The sequence below is a fragment of the Protopterus annectens genome, chromosome 7.part0, assembly GCF_019279795.1.
Source record: "Protopterus annectens isolate FY-2018-M chromosome 7.part0, PAN1.0, whole genome shotgun sequence".
Taxonomy (NCBI): Eukaryota; Metazoa; Chordata; order Ceratodontiformes; family Protopteridae; genus Protopterus; species Protopterus annectens.
Genome location: NC_056739.1, coordinates 307,633,089 through 307,655,588, shown reverse-complemented (window position 1 = coordinate 307,655,588; position 22,500 = coordinate 307,633,089). Strand labels below are relative to the sequence as shown.

Genomic DNA, 22,500 nt, shown 5'->3' with positions numbered 1-22,500 from the left:
TCTTTCACAGCCTTGGTAACAGTGAGATATACCTGCACCTCCGAACCATTTTGTTGATGCAGAGGAGGTTTAGATCCCTGAAACGAGCATTTCTGATTCCATTTGACTTGGATTTACCGCACATCAATCAGGTATACCTTGTATGCCATACACAGGTCACCTCTTAGTCTATAGGATACCATATATGGTGGCAGGACTGTTGTATCTGAAGAGAGCACATCTGTCCATCCTCCTTGTAAAGAGTATGGGGCTTTGGACAGATTTTGGAACCAGAAATATGTTTCGGCGACTTTTGTACTTGGGCTCTGAATTACCTAGCTCATATAATGTGTTTTCTGAGGGACTTAATGAAAGCACTGACAGTCACTCTCTGGTAACTTCTGTGGGCATCCTGAAGTCAGAGGAGTCCCAGTTGTCTACCCTTCAATCAATGTCTCGTGCATCTGTTTTCCAGTGCAGTTGATGGTATGGCCAGGGCAGTACCACCAGCATTGCTTTTCTCTGGCACACTTGGCTGCACCTGTGCGACTCCTTCATTAATGCCCCCTTTGGTTTGACCCTGTTAGAGCTAAAATGAAGGAAATGCTTACAAGGAGTGAGCAAGAAGGCAAGACTAGTCTGCATGCCCCCCCCCCAACACACAACCTTCGAGAACCAGGAAAGGGGGTGGGTGAAGCTGTGGTTCAAAAATCCAAGGGGTTTGAGCAGGATGTTCCTGAGGACAGACCCCCCCCTTGGTGCAAATGGAGGGGAGTTATGGATGACTGCAAAAATCGGGGTTTTGACAGTCCTGTTATGGAAAAACTCTTACAATCTGAACGGTTGTCCAACTCCTGCACTCTGGAGGCAGTTTTGGGGGGGGCTTATCCTTGTGCCTTCAAACCTGGCATGCCATCACTCAATATTCATGGGTGCAGAGTATGATCATCAGAGGTACATTATTCCCCCCTAAAAAGAAGAAAATTCCTGATGTACCACACAGTCAGATGGAATCTGCAGCAGAAGTAAACCTGCTAGAAAGTCATCCAGCAGGTTCTTCTAAACCAGTTATGATCAGGAGTCTTTTCCATATTTTGATTCCTAAGAAAACAGAGGACCAGAAGTCAATCTTTTGTGACACAGGTCACCTTCACCTCAATCAGGTCATGAAATAGACAAAATTCCAGATGGCCATAATAGTTTATTATGCTTCTGAGGAAGGATGACTGGATGTGTTCCTTAGATCTCTACAGAGCGTACTGTTCTATGAAGATGGCAAAACAGTCCAGGAGATTTCTCCATTTCTGCCTGGAAGCCAAATCTTTTCAGTGCGAGCACTGTTCTTTGGTCTCCCCATGGCCCACCAGGGTGTTCATCAAATGAATGGCAGTGGTAACCACGTATCTTAGACTGCATGTGTACTCATATTTGGATGATTATCTTTCTGCACCAGCCAAGGGTCTACTAGTTCAGTGCAGGGACTTATTCCTCCAACTTTGCTCACAATTAGGAATTGGAGTCAGTTCACACCATTGCAGCAAGTATAGTTAATTGGGTGCCAGCTGGACACAATTTCTCAAATTGCCGGACTTCTGCAGTCCAGAGTAAAAGCTGAATTGAAAAATATTTATTTTGGTTTACTATTCCTTGCACTTGACGTATAACATTCTGTAGGTAACTTGTAATTTCCTGAAATGTAACTGAAAAATGAGCAGTTTTACTACTATTGTAGTATGACTGCTTTGTGCATTAATGTGTAATATAACTCTAAGGGCATGTGTCTGCTGCTTAGTTAAGCAAAGTACAGATATTGATCCTTTTTTACTTTTTCCTTTAGAGACCAAAGTCTATGTAAATCCTTTGGTTTGCTCCTTCTTTATTGCTTTGCTACCTCTGTGGATTGTCATTGCTGTAAGGAACCCACTAACCCGGGAAGTGTTGTATTCTGGATGGGAACCAGTAATCATTGCTATGGCAATTAGCAGGTATGACTGTCTGGTACTTTAACTTTTCTCCTTTTGCATGGGTAACTTCTTGATTTCATGTAACAGGAAGACCTATAGGAGGTGAATTAACTAGTAAGATATGAACTTGAACCTTCTGAGTTTGAAATGAGAATGTAGTAAAACATCATGTTGGTTTTACTAGTTTGGCTCTTCACTTAAAAGATCTACTATGAATAATTGCATCTCATTGTTTTATTTGACCTCATACAAACAGTAATCCCAAGGTCTTAAAATGCACTTTTGCTGCAGAGAGCAAGCCCCTGCACTTATTGACATTGGGGCAAGTCCCCACATCCTGGACTGTATATATACTCTGATAGCAAGAAAAGTGAGTGTGCAGCAATGTTTTCTCACTGAGTGTTGTCCAGCAACCTTTCAGTTTCTCTCCTGAGCACTGGCTAACAGTAGGTTCCCTTTCATAAGTAGCTTTAAATTAGCAGTGTACAAAGATTAAACTATAGATTAATTGCATTTGTTTTGCAGTGCTTAAAGTGTCAGTCCTTTGCTAGTGATACCACAATGGCAGAGAAATGAGATGTGATGTAATTACCTTTAGTTCTGTAAGGTGTCAGGTTTATATTCTGTGCTGAACTGTAATGTGCGTCTTTGTCCTTCTCATGTTGTAGTATTCCAAACTCTTGGGTTTCTCTGTCTTGCTACCCGAACATCCGGCCAGTATAAAAGCTTCTAGTCACTGCTAGGTGCGTGGGACATCTGACATTGGCTAAGGGAACATGAGCTGTAAGTGACATCTGCACGCACCAGACCATAGAACTTCTCTGCCACCAGTTGAACATGGTCTGTTCCTGCCATACTGGCTGTCTGATCGAAAATTCTAAGACAAGTACCCTGTTGGGGATGTTTTGTTTGGGTCACTGCATGCCTGTGTGGATTCATGTCATCCAGGAGAGGAAAGTGTAGGTGCAGTCATCATATCCCCCATAAAGATGCCCATAAGCTTTGCCTTTTTTATTTAGGGCCTATGTACTACCATAAGTGCCGCTCCATCTGCTAGACCTTCATCCTGAAAACCCTGCATAGCCTTCTGCGTGCGTTAAGCTTTTATGTTGAGAAAGTGCCTCAAGCGCTTAGCTTTAGGTATGGAGGGGCCATCCAGTCAGCCTGTTGAGCCACCCAAGAAAAAGGCCAAAATCGCTAGGCCTGAATCCATAGCTGCACATCCTCCACCTTGCATCCCTCCTGTGGCAGGCTGCCTGGAGGAACAATTGGTTGCCTCCGATATGGATACATTGGGTATGGATGTGGAAGCTGCAGAACCTAGAGCCGAAGGCACATCCTCTGAGGTTAGGCAGACATCTGCTTCTTACTGTGAGGGGAACCTCTGTTTTTACAGGCTGCCTGGATGGATCCCTCCCACTACTTTGCTGGTTACTGATACCAGACCTACCTTGCTTCGCCTGCTAGGCCTTCCTTTAAACAGAAAGAGAAGAAACATTTTCTCCCCTGGTAGAGAGCCAGCCAGATTGGCAGGCCTCTTCCCCAGAATCTTTTCAATGCCTTTATGGCTTGAAGGCCTACTACACCCTTAGCCTCCCCAGTGGCTCCTCCTGTGATGAGCCCTAGGCTTCAGGACTTTGATATTTCCTAGCCTGAAGTGAGGAATCCTCGGACTCTCTTCCTCAGAGGATTCCCTTTTTGTACATCTCCTAATCGCCACCCCCCTTGGCTATGCCTCCCTGGAGGAAGAATTTGCAGTGGCAGATTCTCCAGTTGAGGATCTCGCCTTTGGGGAAACCATTGCAAAGAGGGAACATTTCAAATGGGACTCCTCTGGGATGATAGAAGTTAAGAAAAGAAGATATGAACGCTTTCAGATGGACTCCTCTGCCCTTTCAGATATACCGCCAGTACTGCCAGTATTTCTGGATCATTTAATGCAGCATCACTCAATCCTGATTCTGATCCTCCTGCTCATCAAAGACCTGACAGATTTTACAAGGTCCCTGAGTGAGCCAAACACCTTAAGTGCCTTGCAGTGGACCCTGGCACTTTGTGTCAGCTGATAAGGCATTTTAAACTCCTTCCATTCTCACTTCTCCCCACAGAAAGACAAGGCCATGGAATGCTTTGTGAAGGTGTACATTTTGTCTACCTTGGGTTTGATAACTTATTGCCCTGAATGCCATGTCCAAATATGCCCTAGGCCTTTTGAAAAAAAGCCACTAAACAGCTGAGAGACATCCCGGACTCGCCTGCCAAAGCTGAGATAGATATCCAGTCTTGCCATCCCTATCCTCTCAGGTCACTAGGCATTCCATTAAGTGCAGCTACAATATTGCAGAATCTTCTGTTAGGTCAGCTGCATCTGCTTCAGTAGTGAGAAGATATTCCTGGCTAAGGTTACAGCCTCTACTTGATGACATTGGGGCAAAATTATTGGATGCGTCTCTGGACAACTCTGCCCTCTTTGAGACATCGGTGGTTGAGTTATTCAAAACTCTGCAATATAAGGGGAAGAAGTTACAAGACCTAAAGCACCTGTTTGTTTCTCCTTTTCCCCAAATTCCACAGGAACTACCCATCAAAACCACAATTAATCAGGAAGCATTCTGCCCCCACCCCTCCTTCCGGGGCCAGAAAGACTGCCAGGAAGCAAACCACTCCTTCCAGGCCTGTCCAGACTCCAGCCGAGAAGCCTCAATTTCAAGACTGGGCAGGTAGTCTGACTACCTGCCATTCCTGCAAAAAACCCTCAACTCCATTCCCTTGTCCTAAAGGCTCTCTCATTGTCTTCCTGTTTGGAAAAACATCACCACAGACAGGTGGGTCTTATCCATTCTAGAGAAGGGTTATTTCATGACCTGGATTACAACTCCATCCTTGAGGAGCATTCCAGCCCCAGAAAGAACAGCTCCCTTTGTTTGTCGGTTATAGATAGCGTCATTGCCCAGAGAACTATTCAACCTGTCCCTCTGACAGAGAAGGGAAAAGGTTTCTACCAGAGGCTCTTCCTAGTCCCAAGGAAAGATGGCCCCTGGAGAGCAATCCTAGATCTTTTCCCACATCAGTCTTTCTAAGTGCCCACTTTTTGAATGCTCACTCTGCTAACCCTTTTCCCTTGGATTTTACCAGAGGGGTTCATGGCCACCTTTGACGCCATGGATGCCCACCTACACATCCTCAAGGACCAATTACAGGAGATACCTCAGCTTCTCTGTGGCTTCCTCAATTTTCAATTCTCGGCTTTGCCGTTTGGGCTTTTTACTGTATAAAGGGTCTTTGCCAAGTGCTTGGCGTCAGGTGTAGCCTTCGCAGGACCAAAGGGATTAAAATTTTCCCTTACCTAGACCCCCTTGGACTGCACAGAATCTCTGCAATTCCATCTACAAACAGTAATTTCACTCCTGCAAGTACTGGGCTTCCAGATAAATTACCCAGTCCAACCTGACCCCCTCTCGGGACCTAGTATTCCTGGGGTGCAGGATAAGGACAGATGTCATGAAAGTTTTCCTACCACCTTAAAAGGTGGAAAACTTAAGGCAGTACTTGCTCACTGTCCTTCAGGCCACAGACTTGACTGCCAGACAGTGCCTCAGACTCCTGGGTCACTTGTCATCCAACATTCCCATGTTGCCATTGGCGAGGCTCCACATGAGAAAGCTACAATGGTATCATAGGTCAGTATGGACTCGGCACTCATTCTCTAGAGTTCAAAATCCCCTTCTTGCCTTGCCTCAAAGAGATTCAGTAGTGGTTGAATCAAGGGAACTGCAACCTAGGACTACCCTTACAGGTTCCCTTGCCAGTACAGGAGTTGCACAAAGATGCCTCAGATCTGGGGTGGGGAGCAGCCATTTGCTCCCCAAGAGTCCAGGGTATTTGGCCTGACTCCATCAAACAAGTGCATATCAATATTACAGAGATGAGAGCAATTTTTTTTTTAGCCCTAAAGGCCTTCCAACACAACAAGGCCCACTAAAATTGTTCATAAACAACACTACAGTTCTGTGGTATGTTAACAAACTGGGAACAAAATCCTACTTCCTGTGCAGGCTACCACTGGGAGCTTGCCACAAAACTGAATTGTGCTACAGGCAGTGTATATCCCTTCAGAACAGAATAATCGGGCAGACACCTTAAGCAGGTCCATGTCACAGTCCCACAAATAGATGCTCCACAGGAATGTGTTCTTGGACATGGTCCACAAATTGGATACATCTCAGATCTGTTTTCCTCTCCTGTGAATAGACAACTTCCATCTTTTTGCACCAGGCTGCCCAGTACTCTGGCAAGGGCATTGGATGCCTTCTCAATCTCTTGGAAGGGGATGTTTCTGTATGCATTTCCCCCTTCTCACTACCTCAGAAGGTTTTACTGAAAATACAGCAGAACAGACAAAAAATCTTGTTGGTGACTCCCTTTTGGCCAAGACAGCACTGGTTCCCCCACCTTCTGTATTTAGCCAGGAGCAATCACCACAAGTTACCTCAGAGTGGACCTTCTCGCACTGGACAAGGTATCTATAATCCATCTCCACTTGCAATCTCTGAACTTCACACTGTGGGTGATAGAATTCTGATCCCTTACAGGCACATTTACAATGAAGACAGGCTCACAGTCCTGCAGGAGGCCAGGAAACCTAATACTAGGAGATCTTGCATATCTAAGCATATGGAGAATCTTTTCTATTATCTACAAAGGCAGTTGGACCCTTTCCAGGGTGATGTCCCTTTGGTACTGTCATAACTATGTGAACTCTTGCAGGCAGGGTTGGCATACTCCTCCATTAAAACCCACCTGGCTACTATTTCAGCTTGTCTGCCTCTGGACCCCCCTTTGGCTTCCAGTTTGCCTGCAAGGGTATTCCTAAAGGGAGTGCTGCATGTCTATTCCTCCAGGAAAACCATCCCACTCCCCTGGGACCTGAACTGTGTTTTGGAGAAGCTCATGGTGTGCCCCATTGAACCATCTTCTAATGCTTCTCTGAAACACTGCACTTGGAAAACAGTACTCCCAGAGGCCTTGACATCCGCTAATAGTGTCTGTTTTTATAGGCTGCCATGGCTCCTTTCCTCATTTTCAACAAAGACAGGGTAACCCTTAGGACCAACCCTTCCTTCATTCCCAAGGTGGTCCATGAGCCATCATTAAACCAAGTTGTTCATACCTTTTTTACCCATCCATAGGGTGACGGTGAGTCTTGCTCCCCTTGTGCCCAGACAGCTTAGGTTCTACCGAGACTAAACCAAATCCATCAGAATCTGACCAGTTTATCTCCTTTCACACCAGGGCCCTGGGGAAAGCAGTGACAAAATGGTTTCAGCCTGGATTTCCAGAGCAATTTCCTTCTGATGTGCACGCCATGGGAAATCCTTGGGGTCCAAAGTTAAAGCACACTCCACTAAGTATATGGCTTCATCTGGAACTTTCTTTTAAGTGATTGGATACTGTCAACATTTTAGAGGCAGCTGCATGGACATCTGTCCACACTTTTACCAAACATTACAAATTGGACCAAATTTCCAAATCCAGGGCTGGATTTGCCAGGGCAGTCCTCCACGGATTTACAGTGCAGTGAAAAAGTATTTGCACCCTTCCTGATTTTCTTATTTTTTTGCATGTTTGTCGCACTTTACATTTGTTTGATCTGAAACATTAAATATTAGACCAAGATAACCCAAGTAAACACAAAATGCAGTTTTTAAGTTATTTTTTATTTAAGGAAAAACTGTCCAAACCTTTCATGGTCCTATGTGAAAAAGTAATTGCCCCTAAACTGAATAACTGGTTGTGCCACCCTTAGCACCAACAACTGCAATCAAGCATTTGCAATAACTGGCAATGAGTCTTTCACATCGCTGTTGAGGAATTTTGGCCCATTCTTTGCAGAATGGTTTTAATTCAGCCATATTGGAGGGTTTCTGAGCATGAACTGCCTCTTTAAGGTCATGCCAAAGCATCTCAATTGGATTCAAGCCCAACTTTGACTAGGTCACTCCAAAACCTTCATTTTGTTGTTTTTTAAGCCATTCAGAGGTGGATTTGCTGGTGTGTTTACGATCATTGTCCTGCTGCAGAACCCAAGTGAGCTTCAGCTTGAGGTCTCGAACTGATAGACGTACAGTCTCCTTCAGGATTTTTTGGTAGAGCGCAGAATTCATGGTTCTATCACAGCAAGTCATCCAGGTCCAGAAGCAGCAAAGCAACCCCAGACCATCACACTGCCGCCACCATGTTTGACTGTTGACATGATGTTCTTTTTCTGAAATGCTGTTTTACTTTTATGCCAGATGTAACGGGAAGCACACCTCCTAAAAAGTTCACCTTTTATTTCATCAGTCCACAGAATATTTACCCAAAAATCTTGGGGATCATCGAGAATTTTTTTTTGGTAAAATTGAGACGAGCCTTTGTTTTTGGTCAGCAGTGGTTCTTGACTTGGAACTCTGCCATGCATGCCATTTGTGACCAGTTTCTTATGATTGAGTCATGAACACTGACCTTAACTGAGCCAAGTGAGGCCTGCAGTTCTTTAGATGTTCTGGGTTCTTTTGTGACCTGTTTGATAAAGTCGTCGCTGTGCTCTTGGGGTAATTTGTGTAGGCCGGCCACTCCTGGGAAGGTTCACCACTGTTCCATGTTTTCTCCATTTGTGGATAATGGCTCTCACCATGTTTCGCTGGAGTCCCAAAGCTTTAGAAATGGCTTTGTAACCTTTTCCAGACTGATAGATGTCAATTTTGTTTCTCATATGTTCCAGAATTTCTTTAAATCGCGACATGATGTTTTCCTTTTTGGGATCTTTTGGCCTACTTCACTTTGACAGGTTCTATTCAAGTGATCTCTTGATTCAACAGGTCTGTCAGTAATCAGGCCTGTGTATGGCTAGTGAAATTGAATTTGGCTTTCCCAAAAATGTGATTAACCACAGTTACTTCATGATTTAACAAGGGGGCAATTACTTTTTCACACAGGGCCATGTAGGTTTGGATATTTTTTTTCCTTAAATAAAATAATCACTTAACTTCATTTGGTGTTTACTTGGTTTGTCTTTGTCTAATATTTATTTATTTATTTTACATTTGTTGACCGGGCTAGTCCAGCTGGATTTATGTCCATTTTCAGTGGAGGCCCGGGGAGAAAAGCTCCAGAGGTAAAAATTTTAAAAATACAAATAATTCATAGTACAAATGTGTTATGCAATGGGAAAAATAAAATGTAATCACATATATTATAGATCTTAATGAGCTAAAAAAGCTAACTTAGAAAGTGAGGCTTGTTGAGAAAAACTCCAGAGGTAAAAACAATTTTACGAATACAAATAATGCATAGTACAAATGTGTTATGCAATGGGAAAAATAAAATGTAATCACATATATTATAGATCTTAATTAACTAAAAAAGCTAACTTAGAAAGTGAGGCCTGGGGAGAAAAGCTCCAGAGGTGAAAACAATTTTTCAAATACAAATAATACATAGTACAAATGTGTTATGCAATGGGAAAAATATGTAATCACCTATATTATAGATCTTAACTAACTTAAAAAAGCTAAATTAGAAAGAGATTTAGATAGAGGTTAACTACTAGCAATACAAAAAGGAAGGTAGGAAATATAAATTTTACTAATACAAATAATGCAGAGTACAAATGTGTTATACAATGGAAAAAATAATATGTAATCACCTATATTATAGATCTTAACTTAACTAAAAAAAGCTAAATTAGAAGGAGATTTAGAGAGAGGTTAACTACTAGCAATACAGAAAGGAAGGTAGGAAATATTAGAGTGAATCAAGTAATATTTACAAAGAAAAGGGATATTTTGTCAAGTGAATAGTTGAGGTAGATGGGGGGGTCCAAGTGGCTAAGGAAGGTTTATGATAGAGTAAGGTGCAAATAAGTTAGTCTGGGTTGGTACAAGAGCAAAGCCAGAAATTATTAAGATGTGTTAATAGTTGTTTCTTAGAGTGGAAGAGAGGGCAAAGAGGAAGATTATTCCATATTTTACCTACTGAGTTAGAAAAAAGGCAGTTGCCTGCAGAATTAATAGTTTTAGTAATATTAACAAGTAGTTTATCAGAGGAACGTAGTTTAAATTTAAATTTGTTTGAGCTGAAAACTTTGTGCGACAAACATGTAAAAAAAAATAAATCTGGAAGGGCCAAATCTTTTTTTCTTTGCACTGTATAGAGAATGCTTCCAAGCCACCACTTTCTTCCCCGTAAGCTATGGCACGCACCCAAGAGTTTGGAATGCTGCATCATGAAAATAGGACACCGAATATTTGTGTAAAATCTTACCATAATCATAGATGTCCTCTTCCATGTTCCAGTATTCCTTCCCCTCTTTTTCCCTTAGTCCCTTCTTGGATGGCACTGGACCCGGACAAATTTTTCCTGGGACTGGAGTGTGACTGGGGCACTCAGTTATGCGGTCCTGGTGCATGCAGATGTCACTTTCTTGGCCCATGTTCCCTTAGCCAATGTCAGACATCCTACGCAGCTAGCGGTGATTAGCAGCTTTTGTGTACTGGCTGGACGTTTGGGTAGCAAGAGAGGGAAACCCAAGAGTTTGGAAAACTGCAACATGGGAGAGGACATCTATGGTAAGATTTTACAAAACTATTCTTTCTACACCGACTCTTTAGTTCTCTTCTCTTGGCCCAACTGTGATCTTATCTGATATTTTCCTAGGTGCAGAACCATCAGTCTCCTCTCTTGTCAAGCCATAGAAAGCTTATCTGTTGCTTTTAAGACTAGTACTAATTTGTTAATGGCAAATTTTCAGTAGAAAATGTGCATTTGGCTATTCATAAAACAAAACTTTAATGTTTTTGCCCAGCAACAGTGTTTCAGCTATTTTCAGGGCTTGTCCTCAAACAAATCTACCAAAGTAGACTTTACCACCACACCTTGCCTATCGCTGGCCAGTGAGGAGATCAAGGCATCCCAGGACAACTGCCATATTATTGAGGGAGCATTTTCTTAAGGACTAATCCCATTCCTGCACTTTCTTGCGCAGTCCAAGTGGGTGGTATGCAGGGGGCTTGCAGTAGATCATTCACACCTCTACATGCTGCTTTGCTAAAGCCCTGCCCCCTTCTGGAAGATGGCACCCCCCCCACCCCCACCCCCCAACACACACTCCCAGCCTCCACCAGGGATCAACCACAGTGGTGTGCCTGAGTTTTATATAGCTTGACTCTGTAGAAGTGACTGAGTTGCTAGTCAAACTGTGGTCACCTGAGATGTAGTCGGGCCTTATCCATCTGCAGAAGTTTGAATATTTTATCCCTTTATTTTCAACTGGGAGAGTGATGGGTATATTACTTTCCTACATTAACAAAGTATGTAACTTGTGGTACTTTTCATGAACTCTGCTTGTCACTTCATCATAGGAAATTCTCCTGTACCGCCCTTTTAAACCATATATTTTGTGGTTTAAATCAAATGCAACTGTTATGTGGTTCACAGTGACTAAAGCAACTGCTGTTGCAGGAAAGAAAAAAAACATCTGATGTCAGTCTTTATTCTGCCCTCTCAAACTGGTTCGGATCCACTCATTTGGATCGGACTCTGCCAATGCTACAGCTTGCAGCCATCCGATCTCTCTGGCTTCTCCCTTGCCCACAATGCACCGTGCCAACTACCTCAGTTCTCGTTTGGCATGTCTAGCTAACGGGACGTGGTCTACCAGTCTCTTTCGAGCCCTATTAGGCGAATTTTCAGGGAAAAAAACTTCACTTATTGAACATTTTTTCTCCTTGGCTTACCTTGTAACTTCATCTTTACTGTTCATGGTTTAAAATCTTTATCCTTTCTGTATTTTCCCTTTCCTTATGACTTTGTATCTCTGACATACCATTGTTGGTATTTCCTTGCCTCCTCTTCTCTAATGTACTTGAGGGTTGTAATCTTTTTGTCTGTTTTTCTTCAGTCTCCTGTCATACTTTGTACTGTTAGATCATTTGATATCTCCCTCCTCCTTATGACTTGGTTGTAGTTCTTACCATTGGTGGTGGTATTTCTCTTTTCTTCAACCTGTTAAAAGAAAAAAAAAATACTTTTTTCACTTGTCTATTGAGCATTTGAAGTATAGTTATTGTGGGAAATATATTTTGCACAGTGAGTGACAAACCTGCAAGATCTGATGTCCATTTAATTATGCATCACTACTAGGTCTTTTGATCCGTTCTAAGGTCCGACTCTGCCATTTCTTCCAGACATAGGATCTGAGCCTCAGACTCCTCCCTCTCCCATAATGCCTCACTCTTTCTCCAACCCCTCAGATTTTGTTTGCCGCCTTCCAGCACAGACACCATTCCGCTAGCATCTGCAACAGATAAGTAGGTTTCTATTTAATTCTTGCTATTCCAAGCTCTTACATTCTCTTTTCCTAGCCATATTCTGTCAGATTTAGCTTTGTACTTCCCCTCCCTTCTTGGGTAAGTTGTCTTTTTTGATGTTAGTAGCTGGCGTTAGGGCTGTTGTCCACCTTCCACTTTTGTACTTAACTGCTTCCTTGTCCTCTCCTTTCATATATATATAAAAAAAATTCCCTGTATCTTTAATTTGATTTAAGGTAACTTTATTGTAGATGGTGTTGGTGGGTGAGTGCTGTGTGTGATGCTCATTCAGCATGTAGGACAAACCCTCTGGCTTCAAAAGGTGCGCCTCTTGTGGGCATAAGATTCCCCAGTTGGATGCCTACAAGAGGTGGGCGTGTGTATTGACTTGGGCCAGGGCACTTGGAGGTCCCATGCAATATCTGCTTGGCCTTCAATCCTGAGCCCTTGCTGATGGGTGAAACAAGCTGATCTTAAGAGGCCGCCTTCCATCCTCTGGAGCGCAAATGTCCATTTCTAAGAAGCTGGCTCCCCCTCATCTACCCTGGGGTCCATGGCTTCTGTTCCTGACAAGTGCAAAAATAGTCAAATCCATCTTCAAATCTCTCCTGTTCCTGCTTCTCTCCAGATCTGAGAAGTTCTTCAGATCCAGTATAGCGGGCCAAGGCTTCTGTACTGTTGGATCCTTGGCCCTTGTATCCGAGCAGTCTTTCGGATCCCATGGAAGTGCGTATCCAAAGTTTGTAGTCTCTGGAGCAACTTCGGGTCAGACACGCCCAGATCGGAGAACCCAGAGCCATACTCCTCATGGGAGTAAATTTCTCCCCTGCCCAGACTGTCTGAACCTGCCTGTCTCTGATCAGGTTCACACATTCCTTGGTGGTCTCTAGATCCTCTTTGCTGTCCCACTGTGAGAAATGCCTGCATCATCCTGTCCATGTCAAAGTCCAGGTCCAGCTGGGGATCTTGCCTTCTCAGACCCATGCTGGATCTGTGAGAATACCAACCCTGATATCACAACCTCCTCTGATCTGACCCTCTGTTTGTTTAGGAGTTGCAGGACCTGGCTTTCCCAGGTGGACTGCCAGTGTGAGAAATGTGTTTTAGACACTGGTAGTGTCCCAGACTTGCTTTGCTCTAGTTTCTGAGCGGAGTGGGTCCCAGATCCAAGATGTTGGTACTGGGTCCGTGGGGTTGGTGTTGGCTCTGACCTTTTTGGAGCCGTCCCTTCCCCTGGGGGCCTCGGCCCTTGACAGTTCAGGTCCGATGCCTTCTGGAGGTATCTAGTCTGGGGTGGCCTCTTCTTTCTCTCTTGCTAGCTCCAGCTTCATCTGCCTTCCAAGTGGCAGAGAGGACTTTCTCCACACTGTGAGATGCAGTCCCTCTTCCACTATGTCCTGTCCAGTCCCCTTCTGATCAGAGCTTTGCTCCCATCTGTCCTGTCCAGTCAGCCCCTCCAGGAGCACCTCCAGACTGCCCCTCAACAGGTCCCCTTGTCTTGAGAGTCCTCTCATGAGTACCCCATGGAGGGAGGTAGCTCAGGGGAAGCACCTAGATTCCCCTTTGGAGTCGTTGACAGAGGACACTGATTTTAATGAGGGGGATGGGTCCCCCGATCTCCGCTTGATGATATCTCCTTTGGGGCATCTTGGCAATACTGTAGCAAAAGGGTGGCTTGTCATCCCAACCCCCTTCCTCAGAGGAGCCAGTGTTCCTGGAGGCCTTCGGGACGGGCCAATCTACATCCTGGGTGACCCCACCGGTGGATGAGCTCATTGACCTTATCGCCTGCCTGGCATTGAAGGAGCCTGACACCATGAAGCCCATCCCCAAACGTGCAGACAACTACTTTGTTCCCCCCAGTGACCTCCCGTTCTGGAGTAAAGGTGTCCTAGTTGATACTATCATGGTGCTGGCAGCCCCTAAGAAGGAGCTAGCTGAGCAGAGCTCCACTGTTCATTCCCTGAATAGAGCCTTGGGATTTTGACAGGCATGGGAAGTGTGTATATTCCTCTGCCACAGTTACACTGAGCATTAAATTATTTTGCACACTTCACTGGTCTCCAGAGAGACCTGACTAAGGAAATCACGACCTCTCTGATGTCATTGTCAGAAGAGGACCTCAAGAAAGTATCTCCCCACTGACCACTATGTCCTCCATCTCTTGGATTCCTTGATTTTAAGGATAATTTCCCATGCTGTGGAAGGAACCTGTTGAGCAGCTGGTTCAGGCATAACCTTCAGGAGACCTGCCTTGATGAGGCTGTGTGGGTTTGCAGACCCCTTTAAGGCATCATTCATTAATTCCCCCTTTGACTGTTCTTCTTTGTATGGGCCATTGGTGAAAGAGACTTACCTGCAAACAGGAAGGCAAGACCTTCTCTGCTGTAGGGATCAAGTCCCCCCGCCCCCCCCCCCCCCAAGCAGACCGCAAGTCTCAAGGGTCTTTTCAGGATTCGCAGGATGAATCCTCTTCTAGAGGGAGAGAATTTAATGATCGATGTCTCCCAGAAGAAGAGGAGGTCCACAAAACCAAGGCTTCAGAGAACCCTTCTCTGACTGGCCCCATCAGTGCTGCTGTGGCGCTGCCCGACTGGCCTATTCTGGAGGCAGTCTAGGGAAGGCTATCGTTGCACACACATACCTGGACAAACACAAATGGCACCTGGGTATTGAGTATGGCACCTGGGTATTGAGTATAATTTCCAGGGGTTACTATATTCCCTTTTCCCTTTTTCCTCTTAGTTCTGGGACATATCTCCCTGATGTGTCGCCCAGTCAGAAGGAGAGAGCCTTTCTAGAGGTTCAAAAGCTTCTAGAAAGTCATCCAGGAGGTCCCGACCAAACAAGGATGTGGAACGTACTTGCTCTTCTTTTTGGTGCCAAAGAAAACCACTGATGCTTTCCTGTTGGAGTGGGGTGGGACAGAGAAAGATGGTCCAAGGTGCATGGTCCACAACAGAGACCAAATTTCACACAAATGTACTGGAGATGAGGGCAGTTCTGATGTTGCAAGCTTTTCAGGACTGCCTTCCTCTTGGAACAATTGCAATTCTTACAGAAAATATGTTGGTGGTTTGATGACATCAAGCAGGGGGAACCCATTTATACCAGTTGTGCAGGGGGCCATGAGGGTTTGGGAATGGCTGATATCTTCAAACCGCTTTCTCATTGTGCTGCATCTTCCAGGGGAGTCAAATGTTCTGGCAGACTGAAAAGATCAATCTTAAGTCTCACGAGTGGTCTCTGAATCAATCAGTAGTGAATCAAATATTCAGCTGTTGGGGGCCAACCTTGCTGCAACCTCTTCCTCTCCCTTGAAAAACTAGTGCAGCACGTACTTTGCTCTGATCCCCTCCTTGGGGGAGTCGCGCAGGGATGCTCTAGTCCATGATTGGCCCCCAGGTCTCCTATATGCTTATCCCCTGATTCTCCTGATACCCAAGGTTTTTTTTTAAGAAAAAACAGAAGGTTGTAGACCAATCTAATCTTCATTGCCCCTTACTGGCCTCATTTGGTAGGATTCCTCTTCCTGCAGTCTCGCAGCAAATATCCTCAATGGATACTGGATCCCAGGCACAGGCAGGATCTTATTTCCCGTCTGTTAGACTATCATTTCCAATCTCCGATCCCTGAAACTTACCACTTGGTTTCTCCACTTCCAGTGATTCTACCAAAGTCCAGGCTCGCCTCCCTGGTTCGAAGTTATTCTTGCTTCTCAGAAGTCTTCCAAGAAAGTATATCTTGGTAAACGGAAGCGATTTTCCGTTTCGGCTTTGCAGCAGGGTATTGATCCTTTTTCTGCTTTATTTTTGGATATTCTTGTTTCTCAGCTTGTTCTTTCAGCATGGAGCTAGTGTTTCCACTATCAGGTTACAACTAGCAGCTGTTGTGAATTTCCATGAAGGGAGGCACAACAACCCTTCTCCCATCTCCACTTGTAGACTATGCAGGGCTTTTATGACTGTCTTTCATCTCGGACATCCGATAAAAACACGTTCCCTCTTTGGGCTCTCAACTTATTACTTTAGGGCCTTACTTGGAGACCTTTTGAACCTGCTTAGCTCGTGTGACTTAGTTTTTATCTTGGAAGACTGCCTTTCTAGTGGCCATTACTTCAGCAAGAAGAGTGTCTGAATTACAAGCTCTGTCTTCCCAGCCACCATATGTTGCCTTCTTCAAAGATGGCCTTCCTCTGTATGAACCAGTTGCCACAGAAATATTAACCAGACCATTCACTTGCTTGTATTTTTCCCTGATTATTCCAGTAAAGATGAATACATGCTGGATTCACAGGATGTACACAGACAATTTTGTTTCAATTTACACGGAACTAAACCACACAGGAAGTCTGATCAGTTGTTCATCGCCTTTTTACCAAATAGGTCATTCCATATCCAAGATTAGTTTAGCCAAGTGGATACTGATTTGTATTTCTGCTGTCTACTCTGAGCATGGCATGTGATTTCCCCATCTTGTTAGAGCTCGCTCTTGTAGGTCTAGGTCTACCTTGTCTACTTTCTCTGCAAGAACTCTTATTGATAAAACTTGTGCTGCAGCAACCTGGTTCAAAAATCCCTTACCTTTGTATCTTGCTATAAGTTGGACGTTATTTCTAGAAATGGAGCATCCTTTAGCTCCCCAGTGCTCAGGCATATCCCTTCCTTGAGGGCCTCCTGGGGTTTATGTAGCTGGGGACTCTGACCCAGTCTTGATGCATAGTGAAATGGACAAAGATTAGAAGTTGTGTACTTACCATAACTTGGCTTCTTGTGCTGCCCAGTTTAATTATGAATCACATCCCACCCTCCTTCCCCCATCTTTTTGCAGCTGAGAGTGAGAGGATAAGAGAACCCACAGGTTCCTAATTTGGGCTCCAGTTGGTCACTTGCTCTCGTCTATCCAGTATTATAAATCTAAAGCTTTTTGTGAGAGGACAGCAAACTCCATCTGAGGGGTTGGAGAATGAGTGAGGTGTTATGGGAGAGGGAGGAGTTTGAGGCTCTGATCGTATGGCTGGAAGAAATGGCAGAGTCTGATCCCAGGATGGATCTGAAGACCCAGTCATGATGCATAATGAAATTGGACAGCACAGATGCCAAGTTATGCTAAATACATAACTTTTTTGTTTTAAGATGTGTTCCAAATGTGGACATAAGTTGCCTATCCCTCATGCACACTCCCTTTGTGTGTACTGCTTTGGGTCCATTACACTTGCAGGAAGATTGATTTGTCACAGATTTAATTTGGGAGCCTTAATTGAATGTAAAAATTAAATTGCTATTAAAAGGTCTCATTCCTTCCTCTTTTGGAGAAGCCATAGCCCAGTCTCCAGAGTCCTTCCACCTCATCAAAATCTTCCTTGGACTCTTCATGGAAACAGAGTGCTAAACATCCAGTCACAACCCCAGATGAGAAAAAGATGAAACTTACGGATCAGACTGCTCCTTTAGATCCTGCGACGTCTAAAATGAATATTATTGATTTGACTCTGTCTGATCAGATACAACCTTCGGAGACTCTATTGTTCTCGTACTAGATATTCTCCATTGGTTGACCCAGTACCAGACAAGTTTCCATCTCCTTTTTTGCAGAGACCAGCATCCCCCTCCATTTATTCTGCTTGTTCTTCCAGAACTCTCACAGAAGAAAATGTGGAGTGTGGTGAGGAAGATTCTCTGTCCAGGGGCAGATTGGTCTTCCCTCAGCACTTTGGGTCAGGTGGTCTGACCTTCCACCACACCACCCCTGCAAGTTCCTCCTCTGATGCAATCTGCCGTCTGAGTTTCAGGATGCCAGTCATCTGGATTAGTCAGTCTTGGATCAGAGGATCTCTGCATCTTCAGCTCAGACATCTTCTCTGAGATGACCTGTCTTTTTTTGGATCAGGAGAGCTCTCGGAGCCAAAGCCTGGAGTCCTGGGTCCAGAGTTCAGCATTCAACTCTGAAGTTTTCGGAGTGGTCTGTTCCTCTGCACCTTGGCACTGAACAGTTCAGTTCCAACTTCCTCCTCATGGGCAGTGCCAACGGATTGGGGAGAGGGGAACGATTAAAAAACCCAGTTTCTCTATTCGGAGTGCCTCTGGCTCCTTTGAACTATGCCTTCAAGGCTGAAAACAGTGTTTGTTGCTCTGCAGCCCTCATGGAGCCTTTCACCCTCTGATCCTACCTATTCCACCATGATGCCCCAGCATCTGCAGCCTCGACTACTCTCTCCATGGGTGCATCCTGTACCAAAACCTTGGGTTTCCTGTCAGGGAATTTTGATTTCCTCTTTTGAGACTTCCCCCTGAGCATCCCACTGAGGAAGTACCCAGGAAAAGGACATAAAGGAGGAAGCACTTAACTCCCCACAGCAGTCTCACCGAAGGCATAGATTTTGACGAAGAGGAAGGGTCCGCATTGTCCCCTCCTGAAGATGGTTCCCTTCAGAGGCATTCTAGAGATCCTGAAACAGAGGTGGCTGGACATTCTCCAACCCTACACAGGAGGAATCCATTCTTTCAAGGCTTTCTGTACAGGACCCTCTTTCCTGGGTGACTCCGCCCACTGATGAGCTCGTAGACATGCTCTTTAGGCTGGCATGGATCAAGCTGGACTACATAGAACCAATACCTTGAATACCAGACAGGATAATGGCACCACCTGTGGAGACAGTTTTGGTGAAAAGGGGTTCCAGTTGATGCCAGGTCATTGCAGTGGCAACAAAGAGGGAACTAGCCAATGATAGTTCCACTGTCTGTCCACCCATCAGGGAGTTGCAGGCACTGGACAGACTGGGGAAGCATGTCTTTGCTTCAGCAATGTTTGCATTACGATCACTGAACTGTCTGGCACACTTTTGTTAACTCTACTCAAATCTCTGAAGTCTATCAAATATTGTCTCCGGAACCATATCTGTAGAGGTGAAGGACTCTTAACTTCTCAGTTGGCAACCCTACAGGCTATTTCCACGAGGTTAATTTCCAACATAGCTGAAGGAACCTCAAGAGCTGCGGGTTCAGGCATTTCCAGGAGGAGGCATGTCTGGATGCACTTATGCACTTTGCAAAGCCATTCACATCCAATTTAGTCGGTGCTCCCTTTGATGGAGCCACCAATGTTTTTTGTATTTCACTGTTGCAATCCTCACACTTGGGTTATCCTGCCAGGGATAGCACTAGTCGGCCCGAACACCAGAGGCTTAGTATTTCTGCGTTTGTTGCTGTCACTTCAGAACTGATATCCGGTGGTCAGTGGTATAAAAAAACAGGCAGCTGACGGCATTACGTCAGTCTTTCTTGTTGAGGAGCCTGAAGCAGTTCACATGAGTGCCGGTCAGCTGCTACCTGGGTTTTCGTTTCTGAAATTGAAGTTTGTCTTCTAAAGCAAAGTACCCCGATGGGATCCTTTTTTCATGCACTAACCAATGTCAGAAAAAGTTAACAATTGTCTCGCCTGTGGAAAGCAAATACCACACAGAGGTTTCCATTCTTACTGCATCAATTGTTTAGGCCCAGACCACAACGTTCCTTGCTGTCGGTTTTGTGCTTTGTTCAACACCAGAACTGTACGCCATCGGGCCCTTATCATAGCTAAATACTTTTGCGCTCTATCTCTGTATTCCAAAATGGCATTAGTAAGCCATCTTACTACTGATCTTCCGTAAAAAGTAAGGATAAAAGACAGAGGCCGCACATTTTCAAAACTGCCGACTACTCTTCCGTTAAGCTAGTTGCCAGTTTGCCAGTACTTGGGCACTTTCGCAGCCCCTGATGCCCTGCTTCTATGGATTTGCAGGCCGCTACCAAGACCTGTTCGGAGTCCGGTATGCTGCGAGACTCATTTACTACCTAACCTGCGGATGTCTCTACCTTGGATGGATCCGGAGCCCCTGTGCAGGCACTGGCTTCAGAGGAAGTTCTTCGCACTGCAGATATTCGACAGACTTCTTTTGCGTCTTCAGTTCTTTCTAAAACTACAGAGTTTCTAAGGCCCAGGGTACGAACTACGCTTAAAAACCAACCCTAGCTCAAGCACCTGCTTCCATGCCTCAATCTCATATGCTTAAAATGGTGGAAGACCTTGTCATGCTGATTAGGGGAAGCCAGCCTACCCCTTCTAAAAGAGACTTGTCCTCTGCAACTCTGCAGCTCTATCTGACCAAGAGTCTGACTGAGGTTTCTGATTATGAAGACATGCCCTTATCTGCTTGAGGATTCAGATGCAGAGGAATCCATTCCTTCTGCCTCTTCTCCAGAGGATTTTTCTTTTGGTGAAACCCTACATATCTTGAGAGAGCATTTCCATTGGGAATGCCAGGATTATCCGCAGTCCAAAAAGAGACTCTGAATTAGATTTTAGCACAACACAGACCCTTAACTATTCCTCCTGTTCTGGATGTTGTGGATGATGTTTTCATGGAATCCAGTTAACTACCGATACTTTACCTCCTGCTCCCAGGAAACCTGATTGGTATTGAGTCCCTGACTCGCACTTTTTTTTTTTTTTTTTTTTCAAAAATCCTACTGCTGACTCAGAGGTAATCTCCCAAGGACTTAAAGGAATAAAAGCAACCACAGCTAAGAATCCCACTCCTTCAGACTGGGATTACCGAGCTTTAGACAGATGGGGTAAAAAAAGTATGCATCTCTGCAACTCTTGCCATTAGAGCATTAAATTCAGTTCCACATGCTGAAATACCAGCAACATACTATGGGACTTGTCTACCTTTCCAGACTGTGCAGAAAATAAAGAATTACAGGAGTTTATGCATTCTGCAAGCCAAGTTATGAAGTATACAGTGTAATATGGGTTTGACACCCTAGAAGCATCCTGCAGGGCAGCAGTCACAGTTTCTGTACTTGGAAGGCATGCTTGGCTTAAGGAACAGACCTTGCCAGACCATGCCACATCAAAATTATTGGACACACCACTGAACAATGGCAGTCTGTTTGGCACCAAGGCAGAAGAGGTTTTAAAAAAGATGGAAGAAAAAGCTAAATCTATGCAGACAGTTAAAGACTTTTTGCAAGTCCAGTCTCCGAGCTTCAGTAGGCATTGCCCCTCAAAACACTGGTCCTTTCCAGCCCCTCTAGGTCAGCTCGGACTAGATCTAGGGGAAGCAGACCCCCAGGCAGTAGGCCCAGGGAATGCAGAGATCTAAGCAATGGAGCACCTCCACTAAACTGGGAGTGCTAAGCGACCCCCCCCCCTTATGGAAAGAATTCACAATGACTTTTCAACTCCGCCTCTTACCTCTGCCCACCTGCTTGTGCCCCTAGGAGGAAAACTTGCCTCCAATGCAAAAAACTGGGCCTCCATCACAAACAACTGATGGGTCCTCAACATAGTGTCCCAGGGGTACAAATTTTACTTCCACACACTGCCAACCCCAACAGGCTTCCCAGAGACACAAAACCAAGTTCAGTAACTGCTCTCCATGAGGGCAATTCAGCCTGTTCCTGCAGACCAGATAGTCTAAGGTTTCTATTCCAAACTTCCTAGTACCCAGAAAAGAGGGCACCTAGTGCACAATCCTAGATCTCTCCATTCTAAACACCTTCCTCATGGTGCCAAAATTCAAAATGCTCACTCTCCAGCAGCTTCTTCCTATGCTCTCAAAAGATGCCTGGTTAGCCACTCTAGACCTAAAAGAGGCTTATGTGCACATCTCAATCATAGACTCTCTTGTAGGAAATATCCGTTTCAGGGCAGGAAATATGCATTCTCTGTACTTCCCTTTGGCTTATCCACTGCTCCCAGAGTTTTCACAAAATGCTTGGCTCCAGCCATTGCTTTTTGCAGACAAAGAAATATTCAAATTTACCCCTACTTGGATGACTGCCTGATTCAGGCATACAGTGAGGAAAAACTGTTGTAGCACCTGACATTTGCAAAGACCTACTGACCTCACTGGGGTACACTATAAATGAAAAAGAAATCCAAACTAGTCCCCAGTCAGAAAATTGTATTCCTGGTTGAAAGCCTGGACACAGCATCCATGCTTTCCTTACTCCAGCAAAACAAGCCTATCTGACAGGCTACTTCTCTTAATTGGCCACCAGAACCCAGTTATCTCGAAGGAAAATCCTGCAAGCTCTAGGGTTCACGGTCTCTCGCATTCTACTAATTCTTTGCCAGACTGCATATGAAGAAACTTCAATGGTACTTTAAAAAATAAATAAAAGAAAAATCTGTGGTGTCAACATTCTCAGGACCTGGAAACC

The 22,500-nt window shown here is 44.7% G+C and overlaps 1 protein-coding gene across 5 annotated transcripts in view; it reads left to right on the top strand.

Moving 5' to 3' along the window:
• The window catches only part of SLC41A1 (solute carrier family 41 member 1), a 410,973-nt gene that overhangs the window by 234,836 nt on the left and 153,637 nt on the right, over positions 1–22,500 (top strand). For all 5 annotated transcript variants that reach the window (XM_044076832.1, XM_044076833.1, XM_044076834.1 and 2 more), the window contains exon 7: positions 1,817–1,964. In XM_044076832.1, the coding sequence (XP_043932767.1) occupies positions 1,817–1,964 (148 nt within the window). The remainder of the gene's footprint in view (positions 1–1,816; positions 1,965–22,500) is intronic.